This window comes from Otolemur garnettii, unplaced genomic scaffold, assembly GCF_000181295.1.
Source record: "Otolemur garnettii isolate 467f Iridium unplaced genomic scaffold, OtoGar3 scaffold00046, whole genome shotgun sequence".
NCBI lineage: Eukaryota > Metazoa > Chordata > Mammalia > Primates > Galagidae > Otolemur > Otolemur garnettii.
Genome location: NW_003852441.1, coordinates 7079752 through 7101001, shown reverse-complemented (window position 1 = coordinate 7101001; position 21250 = coordinate 7079752). Strand labels below are relative to the sequence as shown.

The 21250-nt window shown below is 37.0% G+C and overlaps 1 protein-coding gene across 4 annotated transcripts in view; it reads left to right on the top strand.

Moving 5' to 3' along the window:
• The window catches only part of MAP2K4 (mitogen-activated protein kinase kinase 4), a 153229-nt gene that overhangs the window by 98562 nt on the left and 33417 nt on the right, over nucleotides 1–21250 (top strand). For all 4 annotated transcript variants that reach the window (XM_023514067.1, XM_023514069.1, XM_003791083.3 and 1 more), the window contains 3 exons: nucleotides 876–995; nucleotides 3961–4012; nucleotides 7281–7408. In XM_023514067.1, the coding sequence (XP_023369835.1) occupies nucleotides 876–995; nucleotides 3961–4012; nucleotides 7281–7408 (300 nt within the window). The remainder of the gene's footprint in view (nucleotides 1–875; nucleotides 996–3960; nucleotides 4013–7280; nucleotides 7409–21250) is intronic.

Sequence of the window (21250 nt, the reverse complement as noted above, 5' to 3'; positions counted from 1 at the left end):
AAACATGAAGGAGGCAAAGTCTCCATCTTTCTTTGTGGCTGTATAGTATTCCATGGTGTACATATACCACAATTTATTGATCCATTCATGGATCGATGGGCACTTGGGCTTCTTCCATGACCTAGCGATTGTGAATTGGGCTGCAATGAACATTCTGGTATGGATATCTGTATTATAGCGTGATTTATGGTCTTCTTGGTATATACCTAACAGAGGAATTACAGGATCAAATGGTAGATCTATATTTAGATCTCTGAGTGTTCTCCATATGGTTTTCCAAAACGGACGTATTAGTTTGCATTCCCACCAGCAGTGTAGTAGTGTTCCCTTTTCTCCGCAACTCCGCCAGCATCTGTGATTTGGGGATTTTGTGATATGGGCTAATCTAACTGGCGTTAGATGATATCTCAGAGTGGTTTTGATTTGCATTTCTCTGATGATTAAGGATGGTGAGCATTTTTTCATATGTCTGTAGGCCATGCGTCTGTCTTCTTCAGAGAAGTTTCTCTTTAAGTCTCTTGCCCACCCTGCGATGGGATCACTTGTTCTCTTCTTGCTACCACGCTTGAGTTCTCTGTGGATTCTGGTTATAAGACCTTTTTATAAAAGTGTAAAAGCTTTCTATGTAAGACTGCCCATTCCTATACAATTCAGAGTGGAAAAAGTTAGCCTTAACCACATAGTTTATCTTTAAACTTGAGTAGAATAGTATTCTTAAGACTTTCATAAGAAACCAAAAATTATCACTAGTTCAAGATTAAAAATGAAAAAGAATAAGATTTCTTCTTTTCTAATTGTATTTCTGTTTTATGTAAAGGGAAGATGGTATTTAATATTGAGCTATATGAGAATAACAGATATTTATTGTTTTATAGGGTGACTGTTGGATCTGTATGGAGCTCATGTCTACCTCGTTTGATAAGTTTTACAAATATGTATATAGTGTATTAGATGATGTTATTCCAGAAGAAATTTTAGGCAAAATCACTTTAGCAGTAAGTATTTGGTTTTCTAATTGTTCATTGTATATATAATTATATAAAGATGCTGCTTCGTTTTGAATGCACATGTCTGAATGTCTTTCTTGGAATATTAATCTTGTCTCTTGGGGTTAAAACGAGACAAAGTTACTTTTGTGGGGTATTAACACAACATGTTCTAAGAACATTTTTAAAAATGTGGTTCAGATAAATACAGTGTTCTTTTCATTTGAATCTCAATGAATCATAGTAGTGTGCTGTAAATAAGACTAGAGAAGGCAATTTTTGGTTTGTTTTTCCCTGTTGGATTAACTCTTTTTAAATAGGTTATGTATTACTACACTTATCCTTGAATTATTCAGAACCATAGCAGTCTCCTTGAATCCTCTAATTGAAGCCCTTAGAGAAAGTGGTTTAAGATTTGAGTTATTCAGTCTAAACTACAAGGTTGGGCAATTCAGTTTGTAACTCATCATGGAAAATGTGCTGCATGCCTCATTTTTGAGTATCATCGGTTACCTTTGAAGTACTTCTTTCTCTTGGCCATCTGATATTGAGCAATGAGGTATGTAGCATATTTTCCAGGATGAGTTTGAACTTAATTGTCAGACTTTGTATGAGGACAGCTCTTAGGGTCATTCCAGAAAAAGAGGTCCAAAATTGCTTTGAAAGGGGGACTAGGTGCTGGCATTGGGGCATAGCTCCCCAAGAGGAATACTTCAAAGGTGACCCTAGTGATATTCAGCAATGAAGTATGCAGCACTTTTTCTAGGATGAGGTTGCTAACTTACTTGTTCTATCTCATACGTATTTAAAATGTTGACTAGCAATTTTAGGAACCAGCATTACTGCTAATTTGGCCAATTCTCTTTTACCAGAGTACCAAAAGAAAATATGTACTTTTTTGTGTGTTTATAGTTATGAAAGTGAATTAATTCATGATCATTTTTTTTCTTGCTCTGAATTTTTGAGTTGACAAATACTGTCTATAATTTTTTTTCCATAAGGGAAAAGATAATGTGTTTGAAATAGAGCAAAATTAATAAGTTTCAAAGAAACCTTTGAGAATCTAAGCTATGCAGGAAGTTGAAAGATAGATACTCTGGTTGCAGGTAATTTCCTATCTCATCTTTCCTTACATATTCCTTTCCAACATGGTCACCTGTCAGTTGCCAGTTTGTCCTGCTTAATCATTAAAGGTTAGTAAGACTGGTTCAAAATATAGATAGTTTCTTACTGGTATTTTAGTTGTAGGAGATGAATGTATGGATAGTGGATTTTGGTGGGGTGGGGGCGCAGTTTTTGGCCGAGGCTGGGTTTGAACCCGCCACCTCTGGCATATGGGGCCGGTACCCTACTCCTTTGAGCCATAGGCACTGCCCTGGATAGTGGATTGTTTAAAATTTAATTAAACAGTGATCATTATTTTGAGATTTATAAGCCTCATATTAATATCTTAACCCACTTTTCCAAATTAATGATTAAGTTTAAATAGGTGTCTTAACAATTACTGATCTCATGATTTTTTACAGGTTGAAAATGTAGGCTAGCTCAGCTGTCAGGTTCTTCTAGTCTTAGCTGGTTTCACTCATGTGTATATGGTCAATTGCTGGGTTGGTTTAGGGCTAAATCATGGAGGGTGACCCCCACAAAGTAATTTTAAACATGTGCTTAATATATAACATGGTCACCAAGTCTGGAAACATAGGTAGATATGTAATAAATTCTTTATTAGTGTATATATTACTTACATTCCAATACATGATATGATAATTTTCTCTATGTTTTCCAGTTTCATGGCTATTCTGTCACACAGTGATTAAGACAGGTTCTGGGATCAGGCTGTCTAGACTGAAATCATTTATAACTGTATAATTGTCAAAGCAAGCTAATTAATCTCTCTATGCTTCAGGCTTATCATCTATAAAAATGGGATTATACTATTTACCATAGAGAGTTGCTATGAAGATTTATATGTCATAAGATCTTGGTTTAATGCACATAAACATTTAATAACCATTGGCTGTTATTATTTTTAACTATTATTATAATTATTATGAATAGTAACAAGTTCCAAGATCGTACTGGTTTGGTATGCTGGAGAGAGATGGCTAAACAATCAATGTAAAATTTCATACACCCATTTAATGGGATGGTAATCAAGAGGTAAGTAATTGTTAAGACACTAATTTAAGAGTGGGAAAAAATAAAATTACTTTGTGTTGTTTCTTTTTGCTAAATAGTAACCAGTGAACACACAAGCAAAGTTATTTGAAACGTTAACAAGTTTGTGTGTGCTGTGTTTCTCATGCCCAGCAGCTTGATGACAGCAGACATTACTTTTCTACAGCAAATGGTTAGCCTGTTGTTTAGTTTTCATATAATTTTGAGGCTGTGGACATTTTAAAGTGTCTGTTCCCTTTCTTCCTGAAGAAATCTATGATTTTTCTGATCATGATCAGTGATCAAGCAATTTGTTAAATTCTGGATAAATTGCCACATATCCTGGCTCTGAAAAAATTATTCTGAATGCTCAGCACCCAGTGAAGGTGAATGACTGTGGTGAACTAAGAATTTAGGAAAACATATTAATTGCTCTTAGCAGCAGAACTAGCCCATTTGTCTTTCTTGTATTGGGTTCATTCTTGAAAATCTCAGGTTGGAGGTACAGGAAATGTATAGCTTTTTAATGACATACTGAATCATAAGTCACTTTAAAAATTTTTTTTAAATCATAAGTCACTTTTTAAAATTTTTTTTAGCATTCAGGGAACAACATGTAAAAGCAGCTAAGTTTTCATATTTAAAATCATTTTTAGGCAGCATCTTTGGTTAACATAAAAATAATGGACAGAATATTGAAATATTAAACTTAAAAAATATACAAAGGGCTACGAGGCTGACTACTTAGAATAAACTGTTGTATTGATTGAATAAAAGATTAAAAGTTGTTTATCCCATGTTTTCTTTTTTCCCCTAGACTGTGAAAGCACTAAACCACTTAAAAGAAAACTTGAAAATTATTCACAGAGGTGGGTATGGTTTGTTTCTTGTAGAATAGAAATTAATTTTCTCCTTTTAATTAGTAAAAAAAAAACTATTGAAAAATATAATGTTACTATATAATCATTCCTTATTTTAAAAATATTTTTATTTTTGGCAAAGAAACAGTACGTACCTTGAAACTTTATTATTTCTTTTTTTAAAAATTTTCTCTATACATATACGTGTGTTTATTTGGTTTCCACTTTTTGCCTTCACAAAATTAAAAAGGCTTAAAATTTAATAACAATAACAATGTTTAAAATAAGGACTAGCGGCGCGGCGCCTGTGGCTCAAGTGGCTAAGGCGCCAGCCACGTACACCCAAGGTGGCGGGTTTGAATCCAGCCTGGGCCCGCCAAACAACAATGATGGCTGCAACCAAAAAATAGCCAGGCGTTGTGGCGGGCACCTGTGGTCCCAGCTACTTGGGAGGCTGAGGCAGGAGACTCGCTTGAGCCTACGAGTTGGAGGTTGCTGTGAGCTGAAATGCCATGGCACTCTACCCAGGGGACAGCTTGAGGCTCCTGTCTCCAAAAAAAAAAAAAAAAAAACTAGAAACAAAAACCTTGTAAAGAATGAACAAAGACAAGTACATTCAGAAAAGAAATCAGATGATTGCTACAACAGAATATTAAGCAATAATAATAACAATAATGCAAAAAAAGTAACATTCACAGTGTCAGATAAAAGTATGTCTATCATAGAATGCTTTGACTCTGAGGTTCAGTATGGAGTCATCAGTTAACTTCTTTTTTTTTTTTCAAATTGTCTCAAAAAATAGACAATATTTATAAATAAAAATAGACGATAATTTCAAAAAGCAGATCATGCCAAATCTTATAGACTTTATTATTAATAGTCTATTTTCTTTGGGATTCAATAAATTTCAGCCTGAATTCTTAGTATGTTGGGCTTAGATTTTGCTGCAAATTGTTATTACTTTTCATTGAAAAATATTTATTTGATAGATAATACTTCTTTGTATACAAATAAGGCATCAAAGTGGTCCTTTGGACAAGGATGAATCTGATTGTTACTACCCTCAAGCATTTTAAAGGCGTGGTACTATCCTTGTCGAGTGTTTCTTTTTTAGTTTAGAGGATGTTTCTGTAAATTGAGAGAGATCTTTTACTTAGTTTTATAAAATAAAATTCCTCTAAAGCATGTTATATTTGTTAACACATCAATCTGGGTCTTATTAGAAACTAATTTAAATTTAAACATTAATTAAAGACCAAACCTAGAAAAATAGTAATACTATGGGAATCCTGAATTTAATTCAGCAAACAGATCAAATGATTGCTCTGTTTATGACTGAGCTAGCTAGACTCAAGGTAATGAGATAGTGGTTTTGAAGAATCACTTGGGTCCCTGCCTTCAGTTAATTTGTATTGGACAAACCTAAGATGATATATGGCGGTGTATGATTCAGCCTAATAATAAATAAGGTCAAATTCAGAAATGTGAAAAATAACTGAATTCTAAGAAACACAATTTCTAATGGTTAAAGAAATTAATAATTGGGACATTCATTTAAGTACCTTTAATTTGGGGTCAACACTGGGCTACTGAAATTAGTAAACTTTCAATGTCAAAATATTTAAATTTTGCTTGGCTTAGAGCTCATTAAAAATAACATTATTTTCTTTTTTGGCCTAAAATCAGGTAGAGTTAAGTCCCTGAATAAAATTCTTTCTTCATGTTGTAGTTAATCTTGCTCTTATCTTTTTTTCAACATCTTCTTTAGCTGTGTTTTATAATAATGAGATTACCCTCTTTGAGGCATTTGACAACTTCTTACTGATCTTTGTAAAATACTAAGACACTGCCTAGGAAGTATTTCAATAAAATATGACTTCAGAAGTAACTTTGATTTTCCTCTTACTAAATGAAAAGGGTTCATAGTTGTCTATTACCAGTTAAGATTAGTTAGCTTTTTTGCTTCATTTAGAGTACTTTTGATCACAAGTAATAGAAAATCCTTGAATCCTTAAACTTCAAGGAAATTCATTATCTGTGGTATTATGTCTAAAGGTAGAGTTGCCTGAAGCAAGCTGTGATTGGGATGAAGCCCTTCTTTTGACTCTGCCCTCTGTCCTCAGGGTAGTAATGACTCTAGCAGCTCCTAGTGCTACATCTAGACATGACAAGCCCCTGAAGAACACGCTCTCTCTTGTCCTGGGTAGTTCTCAGATTCACAGGAAATTTTTCCTATGTGCCTCTGATGCTTTTTCTTGTCTTACTCAATCTGTTTGCCTCATGCCCTTAAACTAGTTACTGTGAGGGAACATATTAAAGCCTAATAAAGCTTAGACCTGTTAAGAGCCGAGTTTTGAAAAGTGTGGGTGGACCTACACAGAGAAAATAGCTACCTCAATAAAATGCAGGCTTTATTAGAAAGGAGGGAGTGGTTAGGAATGGTTCTTCTGCAGGCAGTCCATTGTATTAACAGTGGTAAGAGATATTTTCTGTGCCCTATATTTATAAACTCTTTATTCAGCCATGACAGTGATAATGAAATGTATAGGTAGAGAATTAGTTGAGCAAAGGGGAAAAATTGACTAGACAGCTGATTAGCACATATTTGTAGTTAGTTGATTATCAGTGAAGAATGGATTTGACTTTCCTTATATTTTGACTGTTACACTATGAATTGGAACCAAGTAAATGAATATAAGCCTCTTAATGAAAGCAATTTAATGCCTGAATTTATGGTGAAACAATTTTTGATCGTAGCCCTGGCATTCAGGTTTTTCTCATTTCTTGAAAATTGGCAGGGGTGTGTGTGTTTGTTTTGTTTTTTTGAGACAGAGTCTCACTTTGTCGCACCTGGTTGTGCTATGTCATCATAGCTCATAGCAACCTCGAACTCTTGGGCTTAAGCAATTCTCTTGTCCCAGGCTCCCGAGCAGCTGGGACTACAGGTGTCTACCACAATGCCCAGCTAGTGGATTTTCTGATTTCTAATGAAGAAAAATCATAGTTTTGTCTATGTTTTATAAATGCAAAGATGAAAAATCAACCATTGTATCTTTTATATTAAGATTGTGGACAGATGACTTTTGCTGCTGTGTTTACACAATTTTAGTCATTAAATTACATGTTTAAAATGTGAGTAATGATTGCATCTGATAAATGAAGATGTTTTTGCTTCTTACATATCTGAGTTTAAGACTTGACTATTTAGTATTATCTAAGGCTTTTCAATGACTTTGCTTAAAGTAGAGCCTTATCTAACTCAGCAAATCTCTTGCAGATATCAAACCTTCCAACATTCTTCTGGACAGAAGTGGAAATATTAAACTCTGTGACTTCGGTATTAGTGGACAGCTTGTGGACTCCATCGCCAAGACAAGAGATGCTGGGTGTAGGCCGTATATGGCTGTAAGTGTGCTTGGTAGTCTTGGTGCAGACAGCTTGTGCCCTTGGTGCTGTACTTCTCAGGAAGCTGCCATTGGTTCTGCAGTTTCTCCTACTTACTACTCCCTCTCGCTAAAGTCAAAGCTCAGGTTCTAGCTTCTCCATGAAACTTCTCTAAATTATTCCAGTGAACTCAGTATTCACTGTCTTAATCTGTTTCTCTTATTTGGCATTTAGTCTGTGATCTTCTCTGATTATTTTTTCATTATATTAAATTCAAGTAATCAACCAGTTGGTAAGTTCTCAGAAGATGTTTTTGTGTTTCTAGAACCTTGCCTGTGTCTTGCTATCCCAACTGTAGTAGATAACCAGGATGTTAATAGTGTGTCCAAGGCTGCTAAGGAATGCTGCTTCTGCTAAGAGAAGACTGGGAAGCCTGAGTTCATAGCAGAGCACAGTGTGTCTTTCAGAGTCTGAGGCCTGTTTTCAGTATCCGCAGCCCCCCTTCCTTAGTTGAGGAAGCACCCAACAGATTCAAGGGCAGAGGCCTTACATGTTCTGCAACCAGAAGCCTCTTTCTCCTCAGGGAAACATATGTACTCTGTCCATCCACAGTTAACAAACTCATCTTATTTGGTGTGTGTGCGTATACTGTTCTTATAGACTGGATTTTGATTTAAATTTAATTGGAATTTAGTGTCTATATTTTAGATGTTTTCCCTAGGTGTTAGCATCTTCCTTTAATGTGACTGAGGTTCTTTGGAGCTCAAAACACTATTCTAAATGGTGATACGTAAGGTTTTTGCAGTTGTTTGTTGAGGCATTCCTGTCAGCAATGTTTCTTTCAGTTTTTATAGACTCCTTTAAAGATGAGCTTAGAATTGAATAAAATTTTCTTTATCTTGTTGATTTCCTTCTTGATTTATATGTTTCCAAACCCAGAGCTATAAACAATAGAAAACTGAGAAAAATCACAGATTAGATTTTTTTCTTTATTAAATCATAGCTGTGTACATTAATGCAAGCATGAAGTACAGTGTGCTGGTTTTATGTACAATTTGAAATATTTTCATCAAACTGGGTAACATAGCCGTCACAGCATTTTCTTAGTTGTCGTGTTAAGACATTTATATTCTACATTTAGTAAATTTCACATGTACCCTTGTAAGATGCACCATATGTGTGGTGCCACCAATTACCCTCCCTCCCTCCATCCATCCTCCCTGCTCCCCTCTCTTCCCTCTCCTTTTTCCCCATATTCTTAGGCTATAATTTCCTAGTAGGGTGGAGTATATTGGATACTTTTTCTTCCATTCTTGAGATACTTTGCTAAGAAGAATATGTTCCAGCTACATCCATGTAAACATGAAAGAGGTAAAGTCTCCATCTTTCTTTAAGGCTGCATAATATTCTATGGTATACATATACCACATTTATTAATCCATTCGTCGGTTGATGGGCACTTGGGCTTTTTCCATGACTTATCAATTATGAATTGGGCTGCAATAAACATTCTAGTACAAATATCTTTGTTACAGTGTGATTTTTGGTCTTCTGGATATATACCTAATAGAAGAATTGAAGGATCAAATGGCAGGTCTATTTTTAGATCCCTAAGTATTCTCCAAACATCTTTCCAAAAGATACGTATTGGTTTGCATTCCCACCAACAGTGTAGAAGTGTTCCCTTTTCTCCACATCCACACCAACATCTCTGGTTTTGGGGTTTTGTGATGTGGGCTAATCTTACTGGAATTAGATGATATCTCAAAGTAGTTTTCCTTTGCATTTCTCTGATGGTTAAGGATGATGAGCATTTTTTCATGTGTCTGTAGGCCATGCACCTGTCTTCTTCAGAGAAGTTTCTCTTTAAGTCCCTTGCCCACCCTAAGATGGGATCACTTGTTCTTTTCTTGCTAATATGTTTGAGTTCTCTGTGGATTCTGGTTATTAAACCTTTGTCAGAGACATAACCTGCAAGTATCTTCTCCCATTCTGAGGGCTGTCTGCTTGCTTTACTTCCTGTGTTCTTGGCTGTGCAGAAGCTTGTTAGTTTGATCAGATCCCAGTAATGTATTTTTGGTGTTGCTTCAATTTTCCGGGGGGTCTTCCTCATGAAATATTCACCCAGGTTGATTTCTTCAAGTGTTTTGCCTGCACTCTGTTCTAGTATTATTATAGTTTCTTGTCTGAAGTTTAAATCTTTAATCCAGTGAGAGTCTATCTTAATTAATGGTGAAAGTTGTGGGTCCAGTTTCAGTCTTCTACAGGTTGCCAGCCAGTTTACCCAGCACCATTTGCTAACTAGGGAATATTTTCCCCATTGAATGTTTTTAATTGGCTTTCAAAGATCAAATAACAGTAAGTAGCTGGGTTCATGTCTTCGTTCTCTATTCTGCTCTATACTTCTACCTCCCTGTTTTTGTGCCAGTACCATTATCTTTTGATCACTATTGATTTATAGTATAGTCTGAGATCTGGTAGCATAATTCCTCCTGCTTTGTTTTTATTTCTGAGTAATGTCTTGGCTATTTGAGGTTTTTTCTGATTCCATATAAAACAACATATTTTTTCGAGATCTTTGAAGTATGACAGTGGTGCTTTCATGGGGATTGCATTAAAATTGTATATTGCTTTGGGCAGTATGGACATTTTAAAAATGTTGATTCTGACCAGCCATAAGCGTGGTATGTTTTTCCATTTTGTTAATATCTTCAGCTATTTCTTTTCTTAGAGTTTCATAGTTCTCTTTATAGAAATCTTTCACATCCTTTGCTAGGTAAATTCCCAAATATTTCATCTTCTTTGGCACTACTGTGAATGGAATAGAGTCCTTGACTGGTTTTTCAGCTTGATTATTGTTGGTATATGTAAAGGCTCATATGATGGTATATGTAAACACTCATATGATTTATGAGTGTTGATTTTGTAACCTGAGATGCTGCTACATTCCTTGATCACTTCTAAGAATTTTGTAGTAGAATTCCTGGTGTTTTCAAGGTATACAATCATATCATCTGCGAAGAATGAAAGTTTGATTGATCTCGTCTAACCCTGTTTGGATACCCTTGACTGCCTTTTCTTGCTTAATTGAGATGGCTAAGACTTCCATTACAATGTTAAAAAGGAGTGGAGACAATGGGCAACCTTGCCTTGTTCCTGATCTGAGTGGAAATGATTTCAATTTAACTTCATTCAAGATGATATTGGTTGTGGGTTTGTTATAGATGGCCTCCATCAGTTTAAGAAATGTCCCTTCTATAGCCGCTTTCTTAAGTATCTGATCAAGAAAGGATGCTGGATATTATCAGAAGCTTTTTCTGCATCAATTGGGAGAATCATATGGTCTTTGTTTTTTAATTTGTTTATGTGATGAATTATATTTATAGATTTACGTATATTGAACCAGCCTTGGGACCCTGGGATAAAACCTACTTGGTCATGGTGTATAATTTTTTTGGTGTGTTACTGGATTCTGTTTGCTAGGATCTTGTTGAATAATTTTGCATCAATATTCATTAGTGATACTGGTCTGTAATTTTCTTTTCTTTGTTGGGTCTTTTCCTGGTTTGGGGATCAAGGTGATGTTGCCTTTATAGAACGTGTTGGGTAATATGCCTTCTTTTTCTACATTTTGGGAAAGGTTAAGTAATATAGGTACCAGTTCCTCTTTAAAGGTTTGGTAGAATTCTGACATGAAGCCATCTGGTCTCAGGCTTTTCTTTTTAGGGAGATTTTGTATAGTTGATGCTATTTCAGAACTTAATATAGGCCTGTTCAGCATTTCCACTTCATTCTGGCTAAGTCTAAGAAGGTGGTGTGCTTCCAAGTATTGGTTGATTTCCTTCAGATTTTCATATTTCTGAGAATAGAGTTTCTTGTAATACTCATTAAGGCTTCTTTGAATTTCTGAGTAGTCTGTTGTTATTTTGTCTTTACCATTTCTGATTGATGAAATTAGAGATTTTACTCTTTTTTTCCTGGTTAGGTTAGCCAAAGGATTATGTATTTTATTGACCTTTTAGTAAAACCAAGTTTTTGATGTATTAATCTGTTGTATAATCCTTTTGTTTTCAATCTCATTTAATTCTGCTCTAATACTGGTTATTTCTTTTCTTCTGGTGGTTTTGGGATTGGAATGTTCTTCCTTTTCCAGTTGCTTGAGATGTCCCATTAAGTTGTTTACTTCTGCTATTTTTGTTCTCTTGAGGAAGGCTTGCAGTGCTATAAAATTCCCTCTTAGGACTGCCTTAGCAGTATCCCAGAGGTTCTGATAATTTGTGTTTTTATTGTTTTATTCTAAAAATTTGGTAATTTCCTTCTTAATCACATGTATGACCCAGCTATTCTTCAGTATAAGGTTATTTAGCTTCCATGTTTTTGTATGAGTATGTAGATTCCTGTTGTTATTGAGTCCAACTTTTATTCCATGATAGTAAGAGAAGATGCAAGGAATAAATTCTATTCTTTTAAACTTGCTGAGGTTAGATTTGTGACCTAAGATGTGATAAATTTTGGAATATGCTCTGTGGGCTGATGAGAAGAATGTGTATTCAATTTTGTTACAATGAAATGTTCTGTAGATGTCTGTTAAATGCAAGTGTTGAATAATTAATTTTTAGTCCAAAATTTCTTTGCTTACTTTCTTTTTGGAGTATCTATCCAACACTGCCAAAGGAGTGTTAAAATCTCTGCCAATTATGGTACTGGAGGAAATCAAGTTGTTCACGTCTGTTAGAGTCTCTCTTACAAATTCTTAGGTGAATTCTAGTTGGGTGCATAAATATTAATAATTAAAATCTCATCATGTTGAGTGTTACCCTTAACAAATATGAATGTCCATCTTTATCTTTCCTGACTTTTGTTGTTTTGAAGCCTATTGTATCCGTGAATAAAACTGCAACACCTAATTTTTTTGATTTCCATTTGCCTGAAATATAGATGACCATCCCTTCACCTTGAAACTAAATTTATCTTTCAAGGTAAGATGAGATTCCTGTATGCAGCAGATATCTCGCCTGAGTTTTGGTATCCAGTCAGCCAACCTGTGCCTCTTTAGAGAGCAGTTTAACCCATTCACATTAATTGTAAATATTCATAAGCCTGGTAGAATTTTGGGTATCGAGTTTTTTTGAAGGTCCAGTAGACATTTTTTATCCTTTTGCCACTGTGGAAGTTGGAATTTGATCAAAAGTTTCTGAGTGAGTTTACTTTTGTGGTGGAGGATTGCACTGGTTATTATGGAGAAGAAGTCTGAGAATATCCTGGAGTGCTGGTTTAGTTATGGCAAATTTCTTCAATGCATGGATGTCATTAAAGTATTTAATTTCTCCATCATAAATGAAACTCATTTTAGCTGGATACAGGATCCTGGGCTGAAAGTTATTTTGTTTTAAGAGATTAAATGTCAATGACCACTCTCTTCTTGCCTGAAAGGTTTTGGCAGAGAGATCTGCAGTTATTCTAATATTCTTCCCCTTGTAGGTTATGGTTTTATTACATCTCGCTTCTTTCAAGATTTTCTCTTTCATATTAACTTTAGTGAAGTTAATTATGATGTGTCTAGGGGATGTCTTATTCGGGTTGAGTCATGTTAGAGTTCTGAAGCTGTCTGAAATCTGAATTTCAGGATCTCTTGACATATCTGGAAAGTTCTCTTCCATAATTTCATGAAGAAGAGCCTCTGTGTTTTGCGAAGCAATTTCGTCGCCTTCAGGCATTCCTATGAGGCGAATATTAGTTTTCTTTGAATTATTCCAGAGCTCTTTGAGAGAATGATCCATTTTTGCTTTCCATTTCTGATTCTCTTTGGATGTTTGGACATATTCAGAAGCTTTGTCTTCTATGTCTGAGATCCTTTCTTCTGCCTCCTGCACTCTGTTACCAAGAGATTGTACCATAGTTTTCAGATCTTTGAGGACTGCAATCTCTTGCCTTAATGTTTCAAAATCTTTGGTGGTTTTGCCTTTGAATCCGTTGAATTCTTGAGTGAACTGTTGGAATGCCCCTTGAATTTCTATTTCTGTCTTTGCCTCTGTTCTATTAATCTTATTTGCAATCCAAATTCTGAATTCAATTTCTGACATCTCAGCTATCTGTTTATATAGGGGATCTTCAGTTTCGTCTGCCACATCCTTTCTTGGGACGGGTTGACCTACTCTGGTTATTCATATTACCAGCCACATCCTTTCTTGAGGGGGTTGATCTACTCTGGTTATTCATATTACCAGAGCTTTTCTGCTGATTCCGCCCCGTGATTATTTTACCCCATTTGACTTTTCCCCTTGAGGTTTGTCAAATTCATGGCATTCTTTTTTTTTTTTTTAGACAGAGCCTCAAGCTATCCCCCTGGGTAGAGTGCCATGGCATCACAGCTCACAGCAACCTCCAACTCCTGGGCTCAAGCGAGTCTCCTGCCTCAGCCTCCCAAGTAGCTGGGACTGCAGGTGTCTGCCACAACGCCTGGCTATTTTTTGGTTGCAGCCATCATTGTTGTTTGGCAGGCCCAAGCTGGATTCGAACCCGCCACCTTAGGTATATGTGGCTGGCGCCTTAGCCTCTTGAGCCGAGCCAAATTCATGGCATTCTTGAGACAACTTTTGAAATGCTCTTTGAATTTCTAATTCCAACTTTACCTCCATTCTATTAATCTTATTTGCAATCCAAATTCTCAATTCACTTTCTGACAGCACAGCTTTCTGTATATGAATGGGATCTTGAGTTGTGTCTACCATATCATTCCTTGGGGGTGTTGATTTATTCTGGTTATTCATGTTACTGGAGTTTTCCTGCTGATTTTGTCCCATGATTATTTTACACCATTTGGCTAGATGAGCAGATAAGGTGAAGTTGGGTTGGGGGGCTCCTGGAGTGGTGATTAACCAGACCTTTGCCCAAGTTCTTGGACTGGTGTCTGTACCTTTTCCCCTATAGCTTTGCAAAGGACCTGTACAATGCTATGGCCTGAGAAACTGGGGACCTGCTTGGTGTGGTGGGGCTAAGTGGCTCTGTCTTGTTTTCAGGTGGTCTCTCTTCTATCCTAGTGAATCAGTTACTCCGAGTTGAAGTCTCAGCTGGGGAGAAATCCCAGCAATTAAGTCACTCCACCCCCTGCGGGCAACAAGTAGAAAAAGAAAATCAAACCTTCCCACAACTACACACCGAGGGTACCACTTTGGATGGTCCTAGGGTGACTGGCCCAGTTCAAGAGGCCCAAGTCAATTGTCCCAGTCAGCACCGGTCTTAGGTGGGAGAGTTCAAATGATCTCCAGAAACTAGGGGCCTGCTAGCAGCTCAAGTATGACTTGCTGTGGTTCTCTGTGAGGTCAGAAGGACCCACCCAGGAAATGAATTAGTCTGGAAAGGTTGATAGCTCCTTCCCACCTTGCAGCTCTGTCACACCCAGTCACTGGTAACCCTGCAGGGCTTGACCCAGTTCCATCCAATAAGCAGATGCGCCAGGGGTTTACCCTGCCTGAGTCACTGGGAGATCTATGTCTCCTCAGCCATCCACAGCTCTCTGTCACTATCTGTCAGAGGGAGCTGAGGCCTGACAATCTTGGGTGCTTCATGGAGGCTGGGACGGTTCACTCAGTTCCAGCCCCGCCCCTGATTGATGTTGATGATAGAACAGAACAATTTCGCACCATTTGTTTCTGTGCTGGCTACATTCCTCTGTGCATGAGAAACTGTTTGAGTTCACAGAAACTGTGACATAGCCCCTGTCTATGCTGCTGCCCAGACCTGGTGTGTCTGTCTCGGCTGCAGTCTGTTGGGGCAGGCAGGGGCCGTTAGAGCTTACACTCAGCTGTCAGTTCCAGCCTCTGCCCACCTGCCTTTGTCTTAGCTGTGATCCCCTGAGGGCCAGCTGCTTCTTAGGCTCACTAAAGCAGTCCTTCTGGCTCAACCCCACCCTGAGAGTATGGTGTCTCTGCGTGCATCTCTGCTGTGCTCTGCCCAGGCAGGGTACCACCTTAGGCATACTCTTAACTCACTGGGCCAGTGTTTCCATCCCAGATCATTTCTGCAGTGGTTGCCACCGGAGAAGATGCTCAGCTTCCTCTGGTTGCCCAGAGAGGCAGGATGTTTTGTCTCTCCAAAACATCCCCAGGGGTGTTAGCCCTATTGTTCCCACCACTGCCTCTGCTGCTCTGTGCCGTGGGCCACCACCTCTCCCTCTCCAGTTTGGTTCCCTCAGTTCACTGTCTTCTCACAGAATCAGCACAGACCAGCAACAACCCATGCCGTGTTCTTACCTCTTGAGAAAATGCCCAAGAATCTGGACTCCATGGGGGACAGTCTTCAGACCTCGGGGTGAGAGTGGAGGGGAATGCTGTGAGATCAGAATTGTAGGTAGAGAATATATACAGTTTTATACAGTTTTATGCCTGGCGAGAGAGTGCCATGGTACATTCATAAGTCCTCTCTAGGGAAGGAGTTCCCGTTTTTAGAGGGTCTCTCCTGTGGGATAAAATAGTAGGGGATCTGAACTCTGCTCGCTTGTTTGTATAGAGAATACTGCCAACTGTTCTCATGTGGGAGGGTACTCCTGTCCATTTGGCGATGGATTTTGTACCTATTGTTTGTTTCCTTGGGGTCGTAGCTTGATCAGCAGGGTTGATGTGCGTTCTTTAACCTTCTCTGTTGGCTCAGCTCCAAACCATTCATTGGCTTCCTTACTGAACTTCTGTCCTGTAACTCTCCTTGTGGATGGGAATCTCTGTGGAAAGCTGGCTACAGTTGGCCATCTTGACTCTGCCCTCCCACAGATTAGATCTTATAGGTCTTCTATCTTGTTTATGAATGAGTATTCTTAGTGCTATCCCATGTTTCATACTTACCTTAAAAACGTGAATAAATTTTATTTTCCATGCCATTTGAAAGTGAATTTTTCATCCATAGTCCTTTTTCCTCTGATATACCTCTCAATCTGTAAATAGTATAAAAAAGCTTTCATATGTTCTCTGTGCATGCTCTGATGCCTGTTTATACTGTGGTCATTATATTTGGAAGACACTGTATTTGAGAATATTTGATATTGATGATATTTTAGAATTGGTGTATTTTTCAATACTTTTTTTTAATTTTTAAGATCTTTTCATGTCAACTTTTTCTTGTAGTGAGAATGTATGAGGGGTGTCTGGTTGTGTGTGTGTTTGTATTTTAAGACAACTTCATTTAAAGTTTTGGTTTTGTGGATGTTGAATGACCAGGCATATTCTTGAGGAAATTTAGAAGATCATATGTTTATCATGACAATTAAGGTTAAGTGAACAAGTTTATAGGCAAGAAATAAAGATAATTAGACATGGAACATTTAGGAAATGGTGTGATTTATAAATTTAGCAATGATGCTCTGAAAATTAACTGAAACTATTTTCTACACTTTGAGGATTTGTCTCCACCCTCAGGTTGAGTGTATGCTTTGGTGGTGTAACATTGATTAAGAATTGCATAAGCCTGTATGCAGGCTTTAAAAATGTAATTGTGATCCAGATAGAGTAGAATAGTTTGAATTCAGGTAACTTAAAGAAGGAACCAAAGAAACAGACACACATTCTATGTAGAGATGTGCTTTGCAGGTGTGGGAGATGCAAGGCTTCCATTTTCCTGCTAAACATTTCAATGCTGGTTGGTAACAAACGCCCCCCTCTAATCTTTACTGGACCAAATGAAATGCTCCTGTCAGTCTAGTCCTCTAAGGCCTATGTAGATAGCAAGAGCACAAGCTGTATTAATTTTAAAAGCATCTAAATGGTTTGACTCCATTGTATCTTGACAGAATATACTAGAAATCATCTTTATTTATAATTTGCTTTTAGGCTACAGGAATCAGATTACTCACTATATTCTTTAACACAAAATGTGTAAAATGTAGTTTACACATAAATTTTTCCATAAACAGACTCCTCACCCCCAATATAAGTATACAGTCATATATCTCTTAACCACAGGGATATGCTCTGGGAAATGTTTTATGATGTGTGTTTGTCATTGTGCAAACATCACATAGTGTACTTATACAAACCTAAATAGCCTTACGTCTATATACTTGGGCTGTGTGGTATAGCCTGTGGCTCTTAAGCTACAAAACTGTATAGCATGTTACTGTAGTGGGTACTAGAAGCAGTTGTAAAACAATGGTAATTATTTGGGCATCTAAGCATAGAAAAGGTATGGAAAAAACATGACATAAAAAATTTAAAATGGTACACCTGCCTAGGGCACGTACGGTGAATGGAGCTTACAGGATCAGAAGTTGCTCTGTAGATTTAGGCTGCACCAACATCATATTAAAAAATTCTTTTTTATTCTTGACATTTCAGTAATTTTTTTCTTATACATGTGTATATTAGGTTTCCACTTTTGTCTTCACAGAATTAAAAAGGCTAAATTTAATGACAATAATAATATTTAACATAAGGACTTAAGAACAAAAACCTCATAAAGAACGAATGAAGATAAATACATTCAGAAAAGAAATCAGATGATTGCTGCAATGAAATATTAAGCAATAATAATAGTAATAATGCAAAGAAAGTAACATTCACATTGTCAGATAGAAGTAGGTCTATTATAGAGTACTTTGATCAGTTTTTTTTTTTTTTTTTTTTTGAGACAGAGCCTCAAGCTGTCCCCCTGGGTAGAGTGCCGTGGCATTACAGCTCACAGCAACCTCCAACTCCTGGACTCAAACGAGTCTCCTGCCTCAGCCTCCCAAGGAGCTGGGACCATAGGCGCCCGCCATAACGCCTGGCCATTTTTTTTTGGTTGCAGCCGTCGTTGTTGTTTGGCGGGTCCGGGTTGGGGATTCAAACCCACCACCTTAGGTGTACGTGGCTGGCGCCTTAGCCGGTTGAGCTATAGGCACCGAGCCACTTTGATCAGTTTTAACTACTTTTTCTCATTTTGTTTTTTCCAAAGTCTCAAAAAAATAGACAACTAATATTTATAAATAAATGTAAAAGACAATTAATTTCAAAAAAGCAGACCACGCCAAATCTTACAGGCAATAGAAAAAGAAATACTTCAAAATCATGCTACTTAATCTGGATACACCTGATATTAAAATTAGATAAAATATATTGTTATAAAGGGTAAATTACAAACATATTTCACTTATAAATGAGGATGTAATATGATAAACAACATATTAACATGTTGAATTAAAAATTAATGTTTAATGTACTTTGGTCAAAATTAAATACAATTTACATGAAAATTAGTCACTATTTTCTTTCTTTCTCTTTCTTTCTTTCTTTCCTTTCTTTTTTTCCTTTTCTTTTCTTTTCTTTTTTTTTTTTTTGCTTTCCTTGCCCACACTTCCTCCATTCTTCTCTGTCTGGTCTCCCCTTCCCCCATGTCCCACTGCATCATTAATTGTCTTCATATCAAAGTTGAATACATAGGATTCTTTCTTCTCCATTCCTGTGATGTTTCACTAAGAATACCGTGTTACCACCTCCATCCAGGTTAGTACACATGCTGTAAAATATCCATTATTTTTTGATGACTGAATAATATTCCATGGTATACATATGCCACAGCTTACCAATCCATTGCTGGGTTGAAGGACATTTAGGATGTTTCCACATTTTAGTGATTATAAATTGGGCTGCAATAAACAGCCTAGTACAAGTGTCTTTATAATAAAAGGGTTTTTCTTTTCCTTCTGGATAGATGCTCAGAAATGGAATTGCAGGATCAAATGAGAGGTCTAGGTTGAGTTCTAATTTAAGGTTTCTCCATACTTCCTTCCAAAAACGTTGTACTAGTTTGCAGTCCCACCAGCAGTGCAAAAGCGTTCCATTTCTCCACATCTGTGTCAGCATCTGCAGTTTTGAGATTTTGGGCCATTCTCACTGGGGTTAGATGATATCTCAGGGTGGTTTTAATTTGCATTTCTCTGATAATTAGGGATGATGAGCATTTTTTCATATGCTTAGTAGCCATTCATCTATTGGCTTTAGAGAAGATTCTGTTCATGTCTCTTTCCCACTGATGTATGGTATTGTTGGTTTTTTTCTTATAGATTAATTGAAGTTCTGCATAGATACTGGTTATTAGACTTTTGTCTGATTCAAAATATGCAAATATCCTTTCCCATTGAGTAGGTTGTCTATTTGCTTTGGTTGTTGTCTCCTTGGCTGTACAGAAACTTTTCGGTTTCATTAAATCCCATTTGTTTATTATTGGTGTTGTTGCTAGTGCCATGGCAGTCTTCCTCATAAGGTCTTTCCCCAGGCCAATATCTTTCAGTGTTTTTCCTTTTCTTTCTTTGAGAATTTTTATTGTTTCATGCCTTAAATTTAAGTCCTTTATCCATCTTGAATCGGTTTTTGTGAGTGGAGAAAGGTGCAGGTCCAATTTTAATCTTTTACATGTGGGTATCCAGTTCTCCCAGCACCATTTATTAAAGGTGGAGTCTTTCCCCCAGTGGATGCTCTTGTTTGGTTTATCGAAGATTAGGTGGCTGTAAGTTGTTGGTTTCATTTCTAGATTTTCTATTCGATTCCAAATATCTATGTCTCTATTTTTGGGCCAGTACCATGCTGTCTTGACCACTACGACCTTGTAGTACAGCCTAAAATCTGGTATAGTGATACCCCTGGGTTTGTTTTTGTTACTAAGAACTGTCTTAGCTATACGGGGTTTTTTCTGGTTGCATACAAAATGCAGAATCATTTTTTCCAAGTCTTGAAAGTAGGGTGTTGGTATTTTAATAGGGATGGTGTTGAATTGGTGAATTACTCTGGAAGTATAGACATTTTAACAATGTTGATTGTTCCCAGCCATGAGCATGGTATGTTCTTCCATTTGTTGATGTCCTCTGCTATTTCCATTCTTAAGTTTTCATAATTTTCTTTTTAGAGGTCCTTCAGCTCTTTTGTTAGGTATATTCATAAGTATTTCATTTTGCTTGGAGCTATGGTGAAGGGCATTGTGTCCTTAATTAACCTCTCATCTTGGCTATTGTTGGCGTATACAAAAGCAACTGACTTGTGGACATTGATTTTATATCCTGAGACATTACTGTATTTTTTGATAACTTCCAAAAGTCTTGAGCTTGAGTCTTTGGGGTTCTCCAGGTATAAGATCATATCATCAGCAAAAAAGAGTGAGTTTAACCTCCTCTGCTCCCATTTGGATGCCCTTTATTTTCTTATCTTGCCTAATTGTATTGGCTAAAACTTCTAGCACAATGTTGAATAGTAATGGTGACAGAGGACAACCTTGTCTGGTTCCAGTTCTAAGAGGAAAAGCTGTTTTACTCTGTTCAGTAAAGTACTATGGGTGTGTCATAGATAGCTTTAATCAGTTTAAGAAATGTACCACCTATGCCTATACTCCTCAGTGTTCTAATTAAAAAAAGAGTGCTGGATTTTATCGAATGCTTTTTCTGTGTCTTTTGAGAGGATCATGTAGTCTTTGGTTTTACTTCTGTTGATATGGTGAATAATATTTATAGACTTGCATATATTAAACCAGCCTTGCGTTTCTGGGATGAAACCTACTTGATCCTGATGTATGACTTTTTTGATGATAAGCTGTAATCTATTAGCTAAGATTTTATTGAGAATTTTTGCATCTTTAGTCATTAGTGAAATTGGTCTGAAATTCTCCTTTTTAGTGATGTTTGCTTCATAAAATGTGTTGGGGGAAGATTCCTTCCTCCTCAATCTTTTGGAGTAATTTCTGCAGTATAGGAGTAAGCTCTTCCTTGAAGGTTTGATAGAATTCTGGCGTGAGGACATCAGGACCAGGGCATTTTTTTGGGGGGGGATTTTTTATTGTTTCTTTGATTTCAGTGCTTGAAATTGGTCTGTTCAGGAGATCTGTTTCATCTGGGCTAAGTCTAGGGAGAGG